The sequence below is a fragment of the Athene cunicularia genome (assembly GCF_003259725.1).
Source record: "Athene cunicularia isolate RWA chromosome 1 unlocalized genomic scaffold, athCun1 chr1_part2, whole genome shotgun sequence".
NCBI classification, from domain to species: domain Eukaryota; kingdom Metazoa; phylum Chordata; class Aves; order Strigiformes; family Strigidae; genus Athene; species Athene cunicularia.
The window spans coordinates 21,232,427-21,254,552 of NW_020799092.1; the positions used below are offsets into that span (position 1 = coordinate 21,232,427).

Consider the following 22,126-nt stretch of genomic DNA (forward strand, 5'->3'; position numbering starts at 1 on the left):
GGAGTTTCCTTCCTCCGCTCCCAGGGAACCCACAGCCCCCCCCGGGCTCCCCTGGGACCCCCTTCGGGCCAGGCGCGGCCCGCGGACCCCGCTGCGCCGAAGCCCCGGAGGGCTGGGCTGGGATTTCCACCCGGCATAGCCGAGCCCCTGCAAGGCAAACCAGCCCCCAGCCCGCAGAAGTGGTTACACCAGTTTAATTGTTCCCCAGAGCACCCCAGAAAGTAAACTACTGACCTCACAGCAAAAGGATGTCCTCGGGGGCTCGCCTCAGCCTCAGACCGATTCTCTTCTCCTGTCCATTCCCAGAGGAACGCCAACATGCTGCGCTGGAAAATGCTGATACAGGACTGGGAGCTGCGCTAGGGATGGAGCCTCATCCCCAGAACAAAAGCAGTAGTAAACCAGCAAGTTTAGTAAACGTAACGACATCCTATTATAAGCAGCTCCAGGCAGTGCAGCTACATCAGCAAAATAAACTTCTTCACGTCTCCAGCAGGTGACTTTGGCACAGATGCCTGGTTGGTGTGCACATAACTACATGTGGTAGAGACAGGACACAGTTGGCTTTGTTTAAAACTTCAGTATAATGAAGGAATGGATTAAAAAGAGTATCAGCTTTTGCTAAGAACCCAAAGCTAAAAAAGTAACTCTTTCAAATTGCTGAGAAAGAAACTGAAAACAGGACCTAAATGTGTCCTATGGCCTCAGAAACCAGGTGGCAAAACCATCTACTTCATAAGCATAGTCTTGGGATTTGGAAACCCAACTCCACTTTTTTTTTTTTTTTTTTTAGTCTGGTAGTGCTGAAGATAATCGCTATTAGTAATCCTCTTTCATACACTTGCTGTTCTTTGTAAGGCAATGCAGCAATAATTTTATGAATACTTAAAAAAAGTTTTTTGATACAACTGTAGGATTCAAGAGTATATAGAGTATAAATAAGATTAATTTTTTAACTACAATTAAATTATTTTGTTACATAAAGCCCTGTAATGATGTAATTTAGCCACTGTTTCTACTAAGCCACATTTAAAACCATGTAATTTAACAAAACCCAAATAGATATTATAGGTAACTCATTTCTCATCATGTGTTAACTGTGAATTCTAGGCCAGGTCTTATGATTATGTGACTAACATATTGTTTGCTCTTATTTCCCTGCAGAATCAACATAGCTCAAAGAGAAGGAATTGAAACCTATTCCTTCTTGTGAATCATCACACAAATTGTTTGTGGGACTCCAGTCAATTACAGATGGAAACCCACTCAAGAGAACAGAGGTTTTCTGGCGGTGGGTTGTGTTGGGTTGGTTTTTTTGCTTTACTGGTCGTAATGTGGAAACAAACTATTCTGCTTAGAACAGAAAGCAGAGGGAGTTAGTTCAGATTTAGTTCCCCAACATTATCTGTACTCTATCTGAATGATTTTGATATGCAGCTTTTAAAATAGTCATTTTTCAAAGTAAAATAGTATTACTTTCCCTTTAATAAAGGGCTCAATCCAATTAAGCATTAAAAAAAAAAAATCCATCCTTTTTCTTAAGCTGTTTCGTTGCAGACAGTGCAACGGTTCACCTTGTTTGGAAATATAAATTCAATCAAAGTAATTCCATCCTCTAGAATACATTCAACCTTTTATGTATTCTCTAAGTTAAATGTTAAATTACCAGAGCAGTGTACAGTTATAATAGCCTTTACCTTAATGTGTTTTGTTAAAGTTAGTTGACTTCTGGATTTTTTTCTCATTTTGGGACCAAAGAATTGACCTCCAGCTTCCAGCAGGGAAAGAATAGTTCCCTATAGAACACCTTAAGGGATGGAATGAGAAGACAAAAGCTCTACAGACCGTACAGTTCAAGAGATACGAAGTAACAGCGGGTACAGGGTCTCTGCCTTCCTTCATGGCAGAGCTTTCCGTTCTTAACATGTCACAGCTGCAGCAGGCTGTTTCCCTGGCAGTAAGGAAGCCCTTACACTAGTGTTGTTTTTCTACTCGCCTTCATAACTATATGCTGGGCCAAATCTCTTGGCCCTAGGATACCTTAAGTGTCTTTCTTAGTTTTGGGTTTCAGCAGTAGTAGTTCCAAACTGTACAGCAGTTTGACACTGTGGCAGAGAAGATGAGATTCCTGGCTCTGTTGAAGAAGGAATCTGTCTGCAGTTCAGTTTCATCAGACTTTGCACAAACTCTTAGCTCTTGACCTGTAAATCACAGGGAAGGCTTTGCTTGTCTTCTGTACTAGGAACAGGAAACCTGGTTCAATGTCAACTGATTTACAGATTGTTCATACTAGCAATTAGAGGAGCATGCTAAGTAGAATATAATTATTATGCCAACAGAAACAAAAATCCCTGTCCTACTGCTACCAAATTCAGAAGCAAAACTTCATTGAGAGTGGGACTGACCCCTAAGAGCAAGAAATTACGCACTATCTTTTATGTTTGTGAGCCACAGAGCTCAAAGCAGCCTAGAAGCTGTTTTAGTCTGCTAGGCCTGCCTTTAGGTTTCATATTTAACAGTTCAATATATTTCCTTCTTTGTTTTAAGATCTCTCTGGGATTTCAAGAATGTTACATTTGCATGTATGCAATTAATTTTATTGTACTAAGAACAAATGCCCAGTAATATTTCCTGCTCAGGTTTCTCTCTGAACTAAACCTAATTTGGCCCAGATGGAAATAGTGGGGAAAAAAAAAAAAAAAAAAAAAAAAAAAAGAGGTGTATGAAGAATAGAGCCTACACATTGAGAGCTGTATCGGTTTCTGATTATCTTACTGAGGTTCATACATCTCCCACTGGAAATAGGAAAAAATAATTACTTCAACTTGGTGTTCCTCCCAGCCTTGTATTATTTCAGTTCTTAGTTCAGAAATATATGGTGGTGTACTTCAACAGTAGAACAGGTTCAGACTGAGGGGAGGAAAATGCATAAGGAACCATCTCAAAAGCCCTATCAGGATGCTGAGAGAAACGTTAAAAACATGGGGCAGAGAAATGCAACTAGCTTAACAAGAATCAAATGGAAACCAAGAATTGTACAGGAAGATCTGCTGATGGGGTAAAAAAAATGCACTAGAGAGACAAACATATATTTATTCCCAGACTTCTAAGTGTTGATTTTTTTTTCTTCACTGGTAGTAATGTAGAAGCAAACTATTCTGCTTAGAGCAGAAAGCAGAGGGAGCTGGGCATGCTGATCAGATCAAAAAAACACCACAAAGGAAGATAATTGAGAATTGCAAAGGAAAGGAGGGGGTAACAAGAGAGATGAGATACAAGATAGGAATAAACTGAAGTAGTATCTAGTACAGGAGGAACAAAGACCATCCACAAGTGACAGCAAAATCCTACAAAAAAACTCATTTAGAATGAAGGATTTTTTCAATATATAAATTAGTTTATTTTCATTTAGATATAAAAGTTATAAATACAAATTCATGTAAACCAGTATCTGATAAAAGAGCACTGAATCTGTTCACCTGTCTGCATAATCTGACTGAGACCAGAGGCCCTGACCCTGCTAGGATCATCTGATGTCAATAAATAGCTCCAAGAGCCACTGCTGACAAGCCTAACTGAAAATGTGAATAAAGGGATGCTACTGTGGCCTTCTGAAAACAGAGAAAACTCACCTTGAATTGAAAATTAGCATTCTACCTTCAGGCCACCCCCAACTAACATAAGGCAGTTTCTTTCACACAGTCCTAGTCAGAAAAATAATCAGACGGGTAACAAACTGACTTCGTTTTTCTGGACGTGTAGAGGGAATGCAGAGCCACCAGCCAAGAACTCGGAAAAGCACAACTGGAAAACTCTGCCAGGTTTTATCTCCAGCCTGCTGAGCAGGAAGTACATGAAGGCACAAAAGAGACCCACGATTCAAGTTCTCTTCGGGACTGCTGATGAGATCATTTCAAGGCAGTGGCTCACCAGCTAAAGCAGAATGGGCATCTGAGAGATACATGAGCTGGAGTTCTCAGCATCAATTCATAACTTACAGTTACATATAGAGTTTACACATGATTACCATCTTTTTTTTTTTTTCCTGGCAACATCAGAAAATGTCTTCACAAAGTTTCATTATTTCAAAAAAGCAAGTGATATCTACCACTGTAAAGAGTCCAGAGACCAAAAGCAATAAATCTGGCTCTTTGGAGCTTGAAACAGAGTTAAGTCTGCTGACAATGACAATATCCAAAGCTGGAGAACACCTATTCTTGCCTCAGTAGAGGCAAGATCAGGATCATCATGAATATGCCTTACGGTCATGACACAGGCAAGATAGTAACTGCTCTCTGCTGTAGTACACAGCAGATGTCTACACTACGAGGCTCACATGTCACAGTGTGCAGCAATTCACTCTGATGAATCAAGGCCATATGAATCAAGAAGCATTCCATGCTGTGACCTACAGTCTCCATATTGTTCATCCAGCGTTAAAAATGGAACACTACAAGGACACATTGCAAAGCCCTGTAAATACATTTATTAAATTTTTCAAACTTACTGATGCCTTTGAAAACACCTGTAATGTCTTTTTGAGGTAACTCCTTATAGTCAGGTTAAAATTATTTATATAAAACCTATTTTAATATGTCATGATTTGAGATAATCTCATGTTTAAAAAAAAAAAATTGGTCACTAACTTATTCCTAAAAAATGTAGCTAATTTTTTGAACAATGGACAAATTTAAAATATTTCTGATCAGCTTACAGTTTAGATTCCATCAGAACACTGTTTCTCAGGAATAGTACTGTATATTGTTACAATACTACCTTCTGCCAAATTCAGTCAGATTCTATCATCTATTCAGTCTCATTTTTCACATGGTTAAGAATAGCAGAAACAGCAATAGATATGATATCACCAACTAAAAAGGAAGCATTTGAGATGGATTGTTCTTTATTTGGTAAAACAACTGTCAAGGGATATGGAGCAATTAGAATAATGAAAGGGAACTGGAATATGAGCTTTTACAGACAAACCTCCCACAGTGTTTTATTAGAGCCAATGTCTCGTTCCAGCTCTGAATTTGTTGAATATTACCTACAGTTGCACAGAGCCATAACCTGAATCCTTCCATGTCTGATTGTTCTAACAGACAGCAAAATGCTACACAGGGCAAAAGAGAACCCATGCCAATAACCGTCCTCCTTTTTTCGGAATTCCTCAGTAGCATCATCTTCAGGGGAACTGTGGAAGTTCCAAGGTATATGAACACAAACCCATTATTTTTCCAGTCCTAGCTGCAATAGGTTCTAATTAGCGGGCTAAATTCCTTAGCCTGCTCTCATGCAGCATCTGTTACAAGGATTCTGAAAGCAGAATCAACACCACCAACAAAAACATCACTCATATTTCTTGTTCTTCCACAACGCATACGGAGACTGCTCTTGGGACAGCCTCCTAAGATGTCTACTGTCAACTACGATAAAGGTCTGAGGGCTGGTATTTACTTTCTAATGAGTCTGCAGAAGTCTGGCCTCCAGTTCCCTTCCATCCCCAATGTGATTTTTGTTACTCCACCTGGAACTCTTACAACAAGATGCAGGGATGGGAGTGAGTTCCATGTTTCGAGTTTGTTGTCTCTCATTCACAGGCCAATTTACTATCAAAGCTGGAGAGTCCAATAGCAAAGGCCTGAAGAGCACAGAGAGGATAATTATAGTCCAGAGTGAACACATCTTCTGCTACACGACCAAACTGCATCACAATGTAGTCAGCTGGGGAGAAAAGAAAGATTCAGAGATGAACAATTTCACAGTGAAGCAAAGAAAAAACCCAAACCATACAAAACCCAAACAACCACAAACAAAAACCCACACATGTCTGGCAGTCCCAAATATCCATCCTTTCTCACCAGAGTGGAATTGAAATCTGTTCTCTAGAGCAACTGCTGTTCTAGAGATTACCTTATCAGAACCAAAGCTCAAGCCACTCTTTTGCTGGGCTGAAGGTGCTGTATTAATCCTTTTATTTCCCTTCAGCAACCTTGCATTTAACCCCTTTTTTGCTGCAGCTATGGACAGCAGTCTCTGCAGACACCCCAGAAGAAAGGAGGCCTGATATACTGTTCTTGACAGCTGAATTCCTTCACCCAGACTCTCTTCTCCAGGAAGGATGTCCTATTCCCCCCAAACCTCATTAAATAAATTGGGTTCTCCCTGTTTGAATAAGCCCCACACACTCTCCACCAGACTCTTACGGTCATTGTCATGGACAATCTGGAAGTTCTTCACTGAGGCCTGAGTGACTCTCCCATGGAAATTCAAAACATAGGATTGAGTATCATCATTCCAGACTGGAGCCTTGTTGTGCAACTCAATTAGATTCTCTAAATTTTTGTTTTGCCATTTTGACAGCAGACTCTCATGTTCCTGTTCAGAAGAAAGAAATAAATTTATCAGATTTGGAATAGCTCTGCTTTTGACTTCTGCCTCTCTCATGTGTGTGCACTCTGTCACTGGAAGGTCACTCCCTGTTTAATGAAACACAATGACTGCACTTAAATGCAGTCCTACTGAAAATTGCCTGCAAGTACCAGGAAGATACTTCCATGGATTCCCAGTCCAAGCATTCCTTTTCACTCAATGAGCTATCTCTGTATTTTCACTTGAGAAAAAGCATAAGAAAAAAAGGAAGTGTGTGTACAGGAAAGGGAGCAATTCACAGGCCACAGATGACTGCCATCTTGCTGGCAGGAATCCCTTCTGAGTCTCAAAAGCTTTCTCTGATCCTGTTGGATCCAACTGCCACTTTTAACATTTTAAACTTTGAAACAAAAACAGCTTGGTGCTGAAAACACAGCACCAAGCCCTGAGGTGCTTCAGTAGAAAGTCCAAAGGCTACAGCAGGCTGTAAGTATGCCTTAAGCCGGTTAAATGACATCCTGACAGCAAGTGATGCACAACAGGAAAACAAGAGAGAAATAAAACCAAAGAGATACAAAAAGTAGGTAAAACAGCACATTAAATTTGACAAACTGAATTACAAGGAGTTGCAAATAGTAGTGAGTGCAACACATGACACATGTGTTGTTCGGCAACAAATCAAAATCCAAACTGAAATAATATATGTTAAAAAATACAAGAAAAATAATCTAAAGTTATTTAATGGGGAAAAAATGAGCAGAAAACAACCTGTTGTGGAGGTCTGACTGATATGCCTGTGGTAACTGTTTTAGTATTGTACACAGATATGATAGTGGATTTTTGAGGATAACCTAAACAAAGCTTACTGTTCAAACTACTTACTTTATATCTTTAATTATTATCTTTATTTACTTTTTTAAAGATGCAAAAAGAACTTTGAGAACTGGCACCAAAGTGCATTTAGATGCAATTTTTCCTTCTTTAAAGCGGGGGCAGTATTGCTTAATTGGAGGCATCACACTAGAGAGAAAGAAGACAAAAACAGAGACAAACTCCTATGCTGAAAGCTTTGCTGACTTTTCAGAACAGCTTTCTGTTTCCACCTCATCTGCTGTCGGTATGCTTGCCTGCTAGCAAAACAGTTGGGAAAAGAGGGTAGAAAAATAAAGGCAGGGCTGTGGAATCATTACTGTACTGACAGGGGAGATGGCAAAACCAAGATATGAATAAGCGACCAACTCCAGATACAATTTCCTGCCCATTCACAAAATTAAACCTCTTTTCCAGGCTTTCATGACTCAGTTTCCACTCCTGAAGCTTTTTTTTCTCTGACCTCAACAAATACCCACTTGTCCTACTCATATCTACTCACAACACAGCTACAAATACCATCTTCTAGATAAAACACTGACCATGTCTTTCAGGCAGCACTCCTCCTTTATGCTTTTTGGTCTACTATCAGACCAAACATAAAACCCACGTTAAGGGAACTGAATGATTTTCATCATACACCTTAATATATCTCCAGGTACAGTTCTGCAAGCTTTTAGCTATAGCATCCCCCACATGTATAAGAAATCCTCACTAAATAGTCACCACAAAACTCCATCCCTCTCCTCATCCCACTTTGAACTTGAAGAATCCTCCTTTTCTGTAATCCCTACAATGAGACTGACAACATTCTGATCAAAAATGTATTTACTTGCTTTCTACTACACCAGAATACCACCACATCATCTATCTGTTGTAATTCACATACTGGCTAAGAACGTAAGCTCCTGGAGAAGTAGGTTTGTTCTGCGTTCACCCAGCTCTCAGCACAATGGGGTCACACCCATGAGGAGGGGTTGTAGGTGCAACAGCAACCATACACCAGCCATTGCAACCTCGAAGTTATTAATATTGAGGCAGACCAAAGGACAAGTAAGGATACAAACACTATTCAGAAGGCTACAAATTAGGTAAAAGACAAGAACAAATTAATCAACACGTTTAGGCTACTTTGTATTTACTCGCCACTCGACTTGCTAAAGCCCTAGGTATTAACGACCTTGCTCTAAAAACCCTGGCCACCACAGACACCCAGACCTCTACAAGAAAGTTTTAACCTCTTCTACCAATCTGAAACATGACCAAACTGCATAACTCACGTTTCGTGGACGGATTGGAATTCGCTTATGATTCATATTCATTCCTGGAATGATCACAGACATTTTTCTGGGACCCTTAAATCCTAACACATTGGTTTCCTGAAAGACAAGGAAAGATATTTTCAGTAAATTAAATACTCTATCTCAGATAAGGAAAGACAGAAAAAGTGAACTTGAATCCACATTTATATTGTTTTTTAGAGATTTCCTAGCTACAACTGTAGTAGCAGTTACCTAACTGCAACTGTGTTTAATCACTGAGAATAGCTTTCTTTCCCATTTTGAGAACTGCATTAGAAGACATACATGGTATTACCTGATTAAAGTGCATCTCTTATCCTAATGCAACGTTTACAACAAAATCAGACAAGTGCGATTTCCAGGCACAAGTTTTTGCATCTGAGGCAGAAACATGCTAAAATCTTGCTAGTAAGCAAGTCTTAAATATGCTAAAAGGCAAACACCTTTGACCGAAGTCTGTTATCTATGTATCACCATATAGGCTAAAATGTTCCTGAGGAATAAATGACATTGTTCTTTAGGTGCTGTTACTTGTGTTTAAGAGCATACCTACAATTTTCTCTCAAATCATGCTCATTTATAAATGATTAAGAACAGACCCAGAAGGCAAAGTATTCAGCATCTGTCCAAGCTTCAATCTTAAGCAGATTTTTCCAGAGTACTGCAGCAGACTGTTCCAAAGTGGATTGAGTATAAAAAGCAAATGAAAAAAGTCTTGGCATTCTCAGACCATCCATTTAATAAAGTCAACCAAAATCCAAGGGTCCATTTAAAGTGTTCTGTAACAATGTCAGTGATAACCTTTTAAAATTCCCAAAGACCAACTAAAAAGTCTAAATCTTTTAAAAGTACTGAATTGATTGATAGAAGTGATACAGTGCACTCTGCAGACACAGAACAAAGGTCTTTGGAGTTGCAACCTCTCTTTTACTTCAGAAATTCTAGGGGCACATATGAGAATGAGAGTACTGACTTTATTCATACATAAGCTTTTCTGAACTTTCATTTACAAGAAGTTCATAATCTGAAAAGCTGACTTTTTGTTATCTGCTGTACTCATTTTAACACCTTGCTCTGTACAATTAGGTAGGAAACTGAAGAATACTGTAATCAAAGGAAATATCCAGTGATAGTTCTGTAAACAGGCTAGCACTGGAATTATCACATCAATTTTTTTCCCAAGTGCCATTAAGATGAACACCAAAAAAAATCTAGATCATGCTCCAGTAGGCTGATGCACCTTTAAATTTCTGCTGCTGTCCCTGTGATAAAAGTAAAATCTTTCCACTTGACTGGTCATAATTTTGTAAGGAACCTCAAGCTTTACTCAGACTTTAAGACTGGAATATGAAACAATGTGATGTGAAAACTCTCACGTAATTCTAGTGTCCACAAGGGTATTCTCACTCTGAAGCCTAGACTGAGGTGATGCACAAGACCAGAAGTAGAAAATATCTCTAGGACAGAGCTAGCAAATCATGGTTTCCCCTAGAACCATATCCTTGCCAACAACAAGCTGCTGCTGAAATAATACCGGCTCCTTCCTAACCACCAAAATGCATTTGATTCTGCAAAAAATTTCCCAGGGTACTCCCAGTTCCTTCTTACTGTGCACCAGATACCAGCTGGGCAAGAGGCAGTTCATGCTGTGGCTGGCTCCACATAAAGAATATGCTGACTGGCCACATGCCAAAAGGCAGGCCAGGTAAGAAGGTCATCAGGATTTTGGTTTGGGTCTCTCTCCCTCCCCTGGCATTGATATTTTAAATTTTTTTTTAATTAAACTTGTAAGAACTTACCCTTAAGGCCTTTGCCCATGTATCTGGTTGAAATTGGTCAGCTGGTTCTAAAGTTAAGTGTGGAAGGCTGCCAGGCAGCATGGTTTTGTAAGCCCTGTTTCCTCGATAATCAGGTGACAAAAATGAAAGGAGCAAAAGGGGAGAGGCACTACTTACATAACAAATAGCTGCGAGCTCCTGTCTTGTATGAGCCTTTTCCACTAGACTTCGTGCCTTGACTGGGCTAACTCCATGGTCATAGACTGTAAATTTAGTTCCCATGAGGTTTGACCTAATGCCAGGTTATGGAAAGACAGAGAAAAAGAGGTGCATCAGTGGAAAGTTTTGTCACCTCATGAAGATGTTTGTACAGCACAGTGAAAACACACATCTCCTGCCATCTGAATCTTCCTATTTCCAGCTCAGCAAGGAGCTTCCGCCAAGTGCCCATGGTGAACTGAGCCTGTAGCCTACCCTGGAGAAGCATCAGGCCAAGATTCCTTCTCTGAATTGCCGTGATGAATGGTAACGCTGAAGGAAAGTTGCCAAGCCAGGTGAATACAGATTACATTAAGCAGGACAATGTGAGTTCATTCTCTCTGAATTGATACCAGATCGCTGCTCATAACCCGAGCTCAACAAAAAGGAAAATCCAGTCTCTCCTGTCTGTAGTTACCATCTGTGGTTCTCACCTGAGTTTTCCAATGAAACTTTCCCCTCCTCGAGACAAATCAGTTGGGTCAACTGATATGAGGTAATTGGATGTTTTGCTCTTTTTTCGTTTTCTCCCGGCAAGAAGGAATGTCTGGAAATAAAAAACCTTGATCAAGACCAGAACTTTGTAAGAACGCAGAGACATTGCTAGGCATTGCTATCCAAACTGTTATCTGTTTCCCACATCCATTCTCCTTTTTGTTCTGTGCTGTTGTTACCGTCTCCACAATTTTGATCTCTTCCACAAGTGCACACCCTGAAATCCTATTCCTCCAAACAGCTCACTTTGGCAGTCTAGATTTAATGCAACTGTTCTTTCTAGTATTCCCTCCTTTTCTTCTGGAACAGTCTTCCTGCTGCTCTTTATCCTTGAAATTTTTATCCTTTTTCAATTTAATCTTTTACTGTATTATGGCTTTTAAACCTGACAATTCCCCCCTTAGTGCCTTGGCCAAATATAAGCTGTCCTCATCTTCATGCTGGCTCTCCTCAGCTTCTGGTTTCTTACCAGAAGCTCTCTCTTTCACCAAAAATATTCTGTGGTAAGAGTACAATAGTCAAGATACTGTGTGCTGTTTCCAATACCTTTCTGTTGTCATCTCTTTCCAGGTGCATGTAATAAGTAGGGAAGAGGCCCCGGTCCATTCCCTTCTTATCTCTAGTGATTCGACACTTGACCGTAACACCACGGGGTGCGGGGCGTAATGCAAAATCCTCCAAGTTCTCTACTTCTCCCAGCTGTGCATCTGCCTGAGAGGATGGACTACAGGAAGCACCTGTTTCCTGTAAGAAGCAGCATCATATTAGCAAATTAATATCAGATCAGAGGTTCTGGTATTCCCCAAGAAAAGAAAGGTGTGTTGAAACAGATCTCATGTCTCAATAAGGTATTTGAGAAAGGAAAGTTAAATAAGAGACCACCTGGGTTTCTCTGAAGAAAGTGGCTGAAGACTTTTCCTCTGAGGAAAGACTAGCCCTCCAAGGAGAAGGGAGAAAAAGTACCCAGAGATGAGTAAATTGCTAGGAAGGGGAAAATAGGATGAGACACTGTAAATATGCAAAGAACCTCTCTGTTTTTAGAACTTCAAACACTCTGCGTGAGATAAGGCAGCATGATAAGATGGACTGATGGATGCTGCAGTAAAACAGACTGGGATTTTTGTGACTTAAACTAGCACTGAGATCCAGAACAGTAGCAGAAACAGAAGAAAGTGATAGTGGAACCATCTTGACTAATCATAGCATGAATTTTCTAAGTCTGTCCAGCATCCATGACCAAACCCTATGCCCTTCATCTGGTCACTAGCTCAGCCCCTGGGTCTTCCTGACACGCATCTCTTCCAACCCACTCATTAACCCAGCGTATAGTTTATCTGTCTGTCTCTCACACACACACACACACAGGAGAACACATGCACACAGGAAATAAAGTCTTAAAAGCTAGTAGGACATGCTGCAGTAATCAGGCACAAGGCTTGGACAGATAAGCATACTTTCTTGCAGCTGTTTACATGCATCTGGTGCCTTTTAACCCCTTTACTCCCTATTTTCCCATGCTTATTACTCCCTGATCCACCTTGACCCCTTTCTTTTCCCTCGAGTCCCTTCCCCTAAACACCCCATAAAAGGTTTTGTCCCAATCCAGAATTCTCTGTTCATTCCCAAAATTCTCTTCCCCCTTGCACCCCACAATAAATGCCATAAACCTTCAGGCAGTGATCCCTCTTAAACTTGAATGGCATTTCAGATTTTCTGAGTCATCTTGGTGGATTTTACACCCCAGATAATGGCCTAATCTGTGTCCTTTGAGGGACACAAGGAGTAGCTGATTCATTGTGTTCCCATCCTCACTGATTAGGCTACTTGGGTTCCTCCGCCCACCATTGTTCCTTTGATCATTACTAGGTCTTTGTGTTTAACTCAGTGGCCTGACAGTCAGATAACCTGACAATCATGACCTTCTCCTGCCTTCAGGGATTAATATGCTAGCTATGGTAGACTACATTTTAACCCAGTGCTCAAGGGGTTAGTACTAAAATGAAGCACATGCCCAGCCCTTATCAGAAATGGTTTTCAAGACACTTACCACAGAAGATTTCTCACTGGTTGCAGAATGAGGCCTCTCAGATTCGGGATACGGTGAATGAGATGCTGGTCTCTTACCAGCCTCTTCCTCTTCTGTGTCCTCCTCATCGAAATTCAAACTGCCTGAAATTCCTGTCAGAATACAGGATCAAGCAGGTAACTTCTGAAAGGTGGTGTCATGAGTTCATGGCATCACTAATACATATAGACTCTTGCATAGCTATTTGCCCTTTTAGTTAATTCCTGTTGTTTCAATTGCTGATTTTCTTCATGTGCTGAATTGCTTCCCAAGCCTTGTAATTCAAACCCCTACTGACATTTTGCAGCTGTCACTGTGTAGATGATTAAGCAGCTGTCAGGCTTTTATTAATACATATTTGACATGATATTACATGATGTAACATACTGCTTAGTATGTGCTGTCATTGAATTAATTTTGCCTATTTTCACGTAAAAAAGCCTTCCATGCCTTAAGATCAAAAGAAGGAAATGCAGATCAATATGCTGACACCTATCCTGTAAATTGGACTATGCACAGTTTATATCCCTTACCATTTCCCTTTAGTCTTATACACACTGAAATGGAGTGTGATAGTCTTCAGGAAGACCCCCTCCTATTCTTACATCAGTAGCAATAACTCAGGTCTCACGAATACTACTAATGATTTGATTTTTAAAGCAGAAGTGCACACTAAGTAGTTCCAGGTCTTAGTTATTTAATCTTAACCTAAGCACAGTTATGTAGAGATGACTGTGGGTATATAGCTGAAATAACTGCGGATAAGGACATTTATAAAGAGCTTCCATACACATCACTGTTTGGTGTTTCCTTCCACTTAGAACTGCATCATTTTGTTCTGTGATTCCATTCTTTAATTTGGCTGTCGAATGGAAAAGCACATAAAGCGCTATAGAAAATGAACACACTCAGCCTGCTAAGGCAAATTATTTTCTGAGAGCCAATATTTTAACAGTGCTCCAACATGGTACTGCATAGAAGGGGCACTGCTGGAAGTTCTTCATCTCAGATGAAACATAAAAACATAGTATTAACAACCTGTCAGTAAACTTCCCAAAGCACATTTGGAAAGAGGAAAGGCGTTAACCCTAGTACTCTGGCCAATTTCAAAATTCACTGTTTATATTCTACCTCCACTAATTTCCCCTGAAGTTTCTGGATATTCTCTCCTGCTTCCTTTTCTAACTCTTACGTAATCTTGCTATCCATAGGTAAGCAGCTGTTGCATCTGACAACTGAATGGAAGTATTTCTACATATAGTAGTACCTGTATATATAAAGTGTTGTGGAAACATTCTGGGACACGGGCTCTGCAAAATAAAACCAAGCTGTGTACCATATTAAACACTAGCCATTATTTTGCTGCAAAGTGCTTAGACTGCATGCAACAAAAAAAGGTTTCCTGTGGTACTGGCAGCATTATAAGATACTTGCCAGACAGAGATAGACACTCCACTGGGAAACTACTCAAAAGGATAAACCTATTGAACATAAACCTCTAAAACTGTCAATTTGGACAGCCTTTGACTCAGGAAGAACACCTTTCCTGTTAGTCTCCTAAACAGTTAAATTACTGGCTATAGAGGATTCTGCTGTTGTGAAAATATTTGAGGATCATATCCAGATATATTACAACTGGAATAAAAATACCCTGAACTTTAGCAAAATGTGAAGTATAGCATTTTTTCACCTTCCTTGGAAAGGCCAGAAATCATACAACACATTGATAAACCTTTAAAATATAACTGGTATGTTCCAATTAATATCAGAAGAAGGAACTGCAGTTCTGCATTTCTACATGCTTTAGAATCAACTAGCTCTGCATTTAAAATATCCTACAGTCCATTGTTTCATGGTTCCTCATATTTTTTAGTTTTTTTTAAGAAGAGCCCTGAAAAAGACCTTTGCCCATTGTCAACTCCTACCTCGTTTCTGTAAGATTTCTTGCAGATCTGGCTTGCCTGCTGTGTCTGTTAGAGCCTCTCCATTATTTTCCTGATCTTCACTGTCTTCTGTTTTGGAAGATCCAGCAGAGAGAGTTTGGAGTTTGGTCCCCAAATCTTGCACTTCTGATTTCAGATAAGCAGCTGGTCCATCAATGCCTGCAGGCCAAAATGAAACAGAATGCTAAAGTCTATTTTTTATAGCTAAGGATGCATCCCAGGGTGGTGGTTCTTTTCATCTTCCCTTGCTCAAGCATTGCTTTAAAGTACTGACGTATACTTGTTCAACTTTTGTCAGAAGACTTGGGAGGAGTCAGGCCTGACCGTGGTATGGACCACCTAGTCCTATAAACATATCAGGAATCAGTTTCTCCATTTATAAATACAGTAACTGTATCTACTTTTTTACAAGGACTTAAAGCAATTAGAATGAGTTGCACTTGGCATGCACATTGATATCCTTTAATTTATTTATGGGCAACTACTCTATTTTCCTTTCCTTCAGATTCCTTTTTTGCTCCTGTGACAATGAGCTCTACAGTGAACATTACAAATCAATTTGATAAAAATATCTACAGTCACAGGCAGAAAAAAAAACACTGTAAATGGATGCCCTCTGTCTTTTTTTGGTAGAAATGAAATTTTCACATTTAAAGAGGCAACACAGCTGTGCACTGCACTTGGTAATTGGTGGAGAAGTCTTGATAGCAGAGCCTGGTGTAACACTTAATACATTTCTGTGTAACACACAATATATAAGTGTAGTTCCATCTTTAGATTTCTTGCTTTCCCACTGTTTTCTTTCTTAAAACTTTTCTGCTTTATCCAGTCATCAGATTTCTGATACATTTACTGCTGCTGTCACTTCTTAACAGGATTTCTTTGTACTGAGGAAGCTTCAGAACTATGAATGCTAGTGAGGGAGCAGTTAGTTTTCATTTTTCTTTCTTATAGTTTCAGCATTACTGAAAATTCCTAACTTAGAAGTTACATCAGTCTTTTATCTCACTCTCTTTTTAAAAGTGTCTTTTAACAGCTTTTTCCCACCTGATTTTAAACATAAATGCTACCATCCACATCACCACTCTCCTCCCCATCCTACAATCCTGAAAGACATCTGGAGAACAAGAACAACATTGAAAAGACATGGGATAACATAGTTCCAGATGTGATCTTCAAACCAGGTAACACTGGTTTGTTTAGGGTTTTTTAATTCTACTCTATACATTAATTCCCTATGAATGCAATGGTGGTATTTTATCATCCTGCAATAGCATGCATCTCAAAGCCTGAGGATGTTTCCTGTTACTTTCTTGACAGGCTGATGGGACCCCAGCCCTCAAACTACTTCCTGACACTTCCACTGGAATGTAGGGCTTTCACTGCTGCTCTTTTTTGCTCCATGTGACATGAAAGTCTTAAAGCTCTCACTACTGTATTTCTTTGCACTCCTAACAATAGTCACTATTTTACTGCAATGTTTTGAGACCACTGAGTTATTTCCTTTGGCTCTGGTATCACTCTACGCTTGTGACTTTCTGGACCACTACAGCTTGTTTATCATGTTTCAGTTGTCTCCCTGAAGCTCACAGGAAACAATAGATGAGGTAAAAACCAGTAAGAACCTAATTCAGTATTCATAAGACATTTGTTTTGCTCTTGTCTACTTTATCATTTAGTCATATGCGATCTTGAGATGGAGTATACCATGATACCAGGAAGAATCAATTACACGCAGACACTACTGGATTTTTATTTTTTTTTTATCCTATAGCTTTGGCTTTATATCTCCCTCCTGTATAGAGGTTCCTAACTCATTTCTACAGTTCTTCTTAACCTAACACAAGGAAGATTACTCAAAAGGCACATGAAGATTCTCAGCTGTCAAAATTCAAGCTAAGGTTTTTGTTTGTTTTTCCAGTTCAGTATTGCTCAACCATACATAGAAAGGTGTGTAATCAATCTTGGTTATCACTTGACCACTGTTACAGCCATGTAGGTGCCCATCTGTGACTTAAAATGCACTCACTGACATTTTGGGGAAGGTTGTTGCAATCAGGTTGATTACTTACCATGTAAAATAACATCACCGTGGGAAGGGGTAGGAGTTTCTACTAAAGGAGTCTGCTCCTCACACCCTTTTGGCTTTGACCTACGCAGCTTTGCCTCAGGATTTGGCTGTACCATCAAGGGATCAAGACGTTTTTTCCTCTGCTTCTTCTCTAGAAGAGCTCTCTGTGAAATAAAGAAGCATGAAATAAGGATGAATAACCACATCCAGGGATGCAGAAATCATACCTCAGCCATTGTCAATGACATGTCACTGATCAGGTTCTCCAATAAACCTGGAATACTCTTGTAATCTCTTACAAAAATCCTGGATACAGTTATCACTGTGTCTTTGGAGTGAGACATTCCCTTTGATTCTCCATCAGGGTGATGTGGACACCTGCTTATCTATCCTGAGATCATCAGGAGATAATTTTAACTCCTTCCATCCAGTCTAAACTGCAGCAATCCTTAATATATATAGACAAATTCAGCTGTCTCTTATGATCCAGTATAAAAAAGGCAGGACTTGCAAAGGAAAAGGTTTTTGTCTCAAAAGCTATCACCTTATAGGGAGATCTTAAAACAAATAGTTCCCAGAAACCAATGTTAAGACATCAGATTGGGGGGGGGGGGAATCTAAAAATTACAGTCACTAAAATAAGACTAATCCAGTAAAAGGAAAATGTATCTACCTTGCAAAATTTTTCCATGTAATTCAGGCTTGAAAGGAAACAATGGTAAATGCAAACGTTGAAAAATAAAACATTACTTTTCCAAGATAAATGTACATTTGGTGTTTATGATTTCCTACTAAATGAGAATAGAAACAACTTCTAGACTTAAATCAAGGCAAATGGGGACACTGCACCATTTTAAAGAAAGCCACACTTAACCCTTAAAAGTTAAGGCAATGGATGAAGGAGGAAAAATCATATTGTGATATTCTGTAAGGCACCACTATGCAAAAGACATGCAAGCCCCTTGCCATAGATGCAGTTTATCCATGCCTGCTTCTTAGCTATCTGTACACCCCCTGAAAATTGTTCTTAATGATAGAAACCCTTCCTCCACCAAATTCTTTCCAGTCTCCAAGGATCCATCAGATAAACAGTACCAACAATTCAATCCACTTGAGACACAGACATCTCTGAAACCCTTCTCTCCTGTTCTGCTTTTTCTCTCTCTTGTTGGTTCTTTCCTCTCCTATTGGGCTTTTTATCTCAAGTGAGGTTAGTTTCTCAGGCAACATCTCCCTGAGAAACTGCAACACAACTCAGCCCTTGGTCTTTTATTCTTTCTGCTTTTCAAGCACTTACCTAAAAAAAAACCCCCAAACCAAACCAACCTTTTTTATTTGAACTCATAATTACACTTTGAAGCAGTACAGGTAGCATTTGCAGAATTATTTGCAAGGATTTTCCTGCAGAGCAAAAATTACATAGAATTCCAAAGAGATTATCACATTGGTCTAGGAGAAGAAAAGAAAAATAAGCAGAAGAAGTCAAATTCTTTGAAAATGCTAATTGCAGATAAAATTTGTTTTCTATAAAGACAGTCAGACTCTCGAGAAGAATTTACATTGGTTTGTGTTGTTTATTTTTCAAATTAATGCTGAGGAAAAGTAAAAAATTTCATGACAGTTTATAAGTCTCTAATAGTTTAAATAAAAGGAAAGAGGGAAAACAAGAATCAGAACATTATATCCTAAATAAGGATTTGAGAAAAACTGTTGCCAATGCTTCTTTACCTGACAAATAGATAGACAAGAAAAAATAAACCAGACATCATAAAGGCAGTAAGAAAGTACACAGCTACTGCTAGAATGGGAATTGAACTTGGGATCAACATAGATATAAGAACTTTCAGAGCTACTTAACCGATTATTCTATTAGATGATATTTTTTTAAACATTTCACTGCTCACCAGTTGAGAAAATTTATTTTTTCTTATTACAGTACAGTCTGTTTTATCAAAGAGTTTCTAGGATTTACCAATCCAACGGGATCATATTGGATTACATTGAAACAGACATTTTTCTGCTGGTAGATATGACCAATCTTTTTTTTTTTGCAAGAACTTCAGGACAATAAAAGTGACAAAACTTGACAGTAATTCTCTCTACTACTTTGATTACTGAGATGAAAAAGAAAAAATTTACAAGTCCACTGACAGGACAGTAGCAGTTCATTTTCTCTACATAAGGTGGCAGAGCAGCCTTACCTTCAGTACTATGTATTCTCAGACTTACTCCACTAAAATGAAGTCGAAAAAAACGAAACTGTATTTTGTTTAATTTTGTCTACTAACTAGCCTTTTCCTGCAGCTCTGTGTTACAGTAAAAATTCATACAATATTACAGCAAAAATGTTAGATATTTCATGAACAGGACACCAGAACACATAACCCATTAAATAACAGATACACACTATCATTTGTTCAGGATTTTGTAAACTGCATGCATTAAATACTTTCAGAAACGTTTTCTTCGCACCACAGTAAAGTATAACATCAGAATACAGGATGATTAAAGGATCACAAACCACCAACTCTGGTTCTTATGAGTTTCCAACAAGCTAAGAAGTCAGATGTGTCACAGCATACTAATAGGACAAGTACTTTAGTATTTTTCCTACAACTGTGATGAACAGGAAGGTGGTATACAGGAATGTTCCAACCACTCCACCCTTGAAGGTGCAATACCATAGTACTTATTATTTGGCACAGTCCTACCTCAGTAGGCCATGTGGGATGGATCCTACCTCTGAAACATCCTTACCACTCTTCCATGGAGCTCCCCCTTAGTTCATGCTGAGGCAGCAGTGACAATGCTAGTGATGATGGCATTAATGAAACTTCGTGTGAAGAGTAAGTACCACACCAGGTGCCTTCAGAAATATGTCTTCAGCTTTGTGCTCCCCACACGCAGGGAGATGGCAGCATTGCACCTGGAGCTGCAGGAACACCTTGTACTACTAGGGGAGTGGCTGCCAGGCAGAGCTGGCCCACAAAAGGAACTTGATGTCATGCATTATTAGAAATAACGTTGTACTGCAATTACTGGGTTTCCAAACCCATCATAAAGAAGGATGACAGGCATACGTCTTTGCTGTGGCAAATGCTTATCCCAGATTCTCTGTATGGCCAAAGGTTCTAAATGTGATCCTGCTGGATTAAAACATTTTTCATTTTTATCCCAATTCCTATAAATGTTTAGGACAAATTAATCAAGTGGATCATTGTCTACAACCAGCAATGAGCCCCTCATGTCTGACAGGGATCTCGTATTGATCTCTAGTTCTTCAGAATGCATGATACTATTCATATAAAAATTAAAAGCAGACTTTAAAAGTTAACATCTAAACCTAAACACACAGTCCTAAAGTAGAGACTGTTAGCATTTCTCAACAAATCTCATTTGTGAGGAGGGATAGTAGTGTTAAAATATATTTTAGTGATGATATTTTCTAGCTTTTGCAATCATCTGCAAAACCAATCTCAAACAAATCCAAGAAAGGCTCAAAGAAAATTGCAAGAGGGTTCTTGCAATCCTTTAAACTCGCTTTGTCATGATTCAACTGAGAGCTGCTCCCAGGGAATTCCACCCAGCCCAGCAGCTTTGTTTTGGTGGAACAGCAATGCAGCCCCATGACAAGGTCTGAAACTAGGCATACGTTCACCACAGTGCCAGGGATTACCACCAGTTTATGACCCAAGTCCTACAACAGACACTGAGGTACAGCACCAAGCTGTCAGACCATCCTTAGTTTGGAACTTCTTACCGAGTGGCATTTGGCACTAAATATTGTTTTACTGATTATTTGAACTAACGCTTGCCTTTTTTTTTTTTTTTCCCCCCTCTTTTTTTCCAAACAAGTGTCACTGGATAGCCTACAGGTATAAGGATCATCCTAGCTTCCACAAATATGACCAAAGATAAATTCTACTCCTTGACTTTTTAGTGTTTTAGATAAAAACCTATATACACACAGATAAAGCTGGTGATAAATCCACTGTCAGAAGTCTAAGCTAAGTAAACTCAGACTAGAAATAATGAACAAGTTGTGGTAAAGAGGGTTATTATCCACTGGAGCAATTTCCTGAAGACTGTCATGTCTGGATTTAGAGATCCTCAGTTGAGAGAGAGCTTTTCTAAAAGACATACTTTAATTTGAACACAGATTAATTTAATGCAAGACAGTGATTTGTGGTCCATGTGAAGCAGCCAGCTAGAGAATCATAATAATCTCACATCTTCTAATCTATTTATAAGCATTTAAAATTTCACAGAGGAAGAATATTAAGGATGGATACTTTATTACTTTGAAGAATATGGTGATGTAAGCATCCAACACTTTAAAAACCTAGACCTACTATTTGACAAATGCTTGGCTGTAAATGTTTTCTTTGTAGGAAACAAAAAAAGTCAAAATATGCCGGAAATCTTTCTTAACAGCAGTGTTAAGAAGATCTTTCTATAGCTCAGGGAAACATTCTTTTCCTTTGATGCTTAAAATGAGTAATTCCCTGCTATCTTCCTCTCTTTTGATTCATTCCTGCACTGTGGTGACTCAGTCCCAATGAAATAAGTATGAAAAATAAATGTATCAAAGAAATCAAGCCTACAAGTCATAGCAAGGTTGACAAATTAACAAAAGCCATGAAAATCTTTAAAGAAAAATGTTAGCAATGAGTTCTTGTTTGTATTCTTTAGACCAATAATTTTTCACATTTCACCCCTGTTTCTCAAGTCTCTAGATGGCTAATGTTTGTTTGTGTATACTTATTTTTACCAGCTTCAAGCACCAGCATTTACCTGATTCTCTAGTTTCAGCTGTCGTAGCTTCATGGTTTCATCCTTAAAGATGCTGGGAAAGGGAAAGAAACAAATTAATTATTGCTAGTAAATACATTGCATTATAAGAGCACAGGATATTCACAGACCACAACTTCACTCACAAGACTTTAAAACAATTGTAAAGACATAACTTTTAA

General features: G+C 39.1%; 2 protein-coding genes across 3 annotated transcripts in view; both read right to left on the reverse strand.

The window, feature by feature from the left end:
- The window catches only part of TEAD4 (TEA domain transcription factor 4), a 59,806-nt gene extending 59,471 nt beyond the window's left edge, over positions 1 to 335 (reverse strand). The window contains exon 1 of the mRNA XM_026868521.1: positions 235 to 335. The gene's annotated coding sequence lies outside the window, so the exon portion shown is untranslated. The remainder of the gene's footprint in view (positions 1 to 234) is intronic.
- A 3,041-nt stretch (positions 336 to 3,376) lies between these two features.
- Positions 3,377 to 22,062, reverse strand: TULP3 (tubby like protein 3). 2 transcript variants are annotated; one of them, XM_026868561.1, is made up of 11 exons: positions 21,948 to 22,002; positions 17,827 to 17,854; positions 17,155 to 17,317; positions 15,065 to 15,241; positions 13,122 to 13,252; positions 11,621 to 11,818; positions 11,014 to 11,126; positions 10,499 to 10,613; positions 8,523 to 8,621; positions 6,207 to 6,378; positions 3,377 to 5,724 (listed from the first exon to the last, which is right to left on the reverse strand). In XM_026868561.1, exons 2-11 carry the CDS (start codon positions 17,842 to 17,844, stop codon positions 5,591 to 5,593), a joined length of 1,320 nt encoding a protein of 439 aa, XP_026724362.1. In that variant the 5' UTR covers positions 17,845 to 17,854; positions 21,948 to 22,002; the 3' UTR covers positions 3,377 to 5,590. The 2 variants fall into 2 exon arrangements, with proteins under 2 accessions (XP_026724362.1, XP_026724361.1); XM_026868560.1 differs by lacking the exon at positions 17,827 to 17,854 and having other exon boundaries at positions 21,948 to 22,062.
- Positions 22,063 to 22,126: the final 64 nt, after the last annotated feature.

What these genes read in the sequence shown, in the direction of transcription:
- TULP3 (XM_026868560.1), bottom strand. Translation starts at nt 21,980, where the DNA reads ATGAAGCTACGACAGCTGAAACTAGAGAATCAG. An exon ending in AGAAATCTTACAGAAACGAG is followed by an intron (nt 13,253 to 15,064) that starts GTAGGAGTTGAC and finishes GTATTCTGACAG; the next exon opens with GAATTTCAGGCAGTTTGAAT. An exon ending in AAAGAGATGACAACAGAAAG is followed by an intron (nt 11,127 to 11,620) that starts GTATTGGAAACA and finishes TTTTATTTCCAG; the next exon opens with ACATTCCTTCTTGCCGGGAG.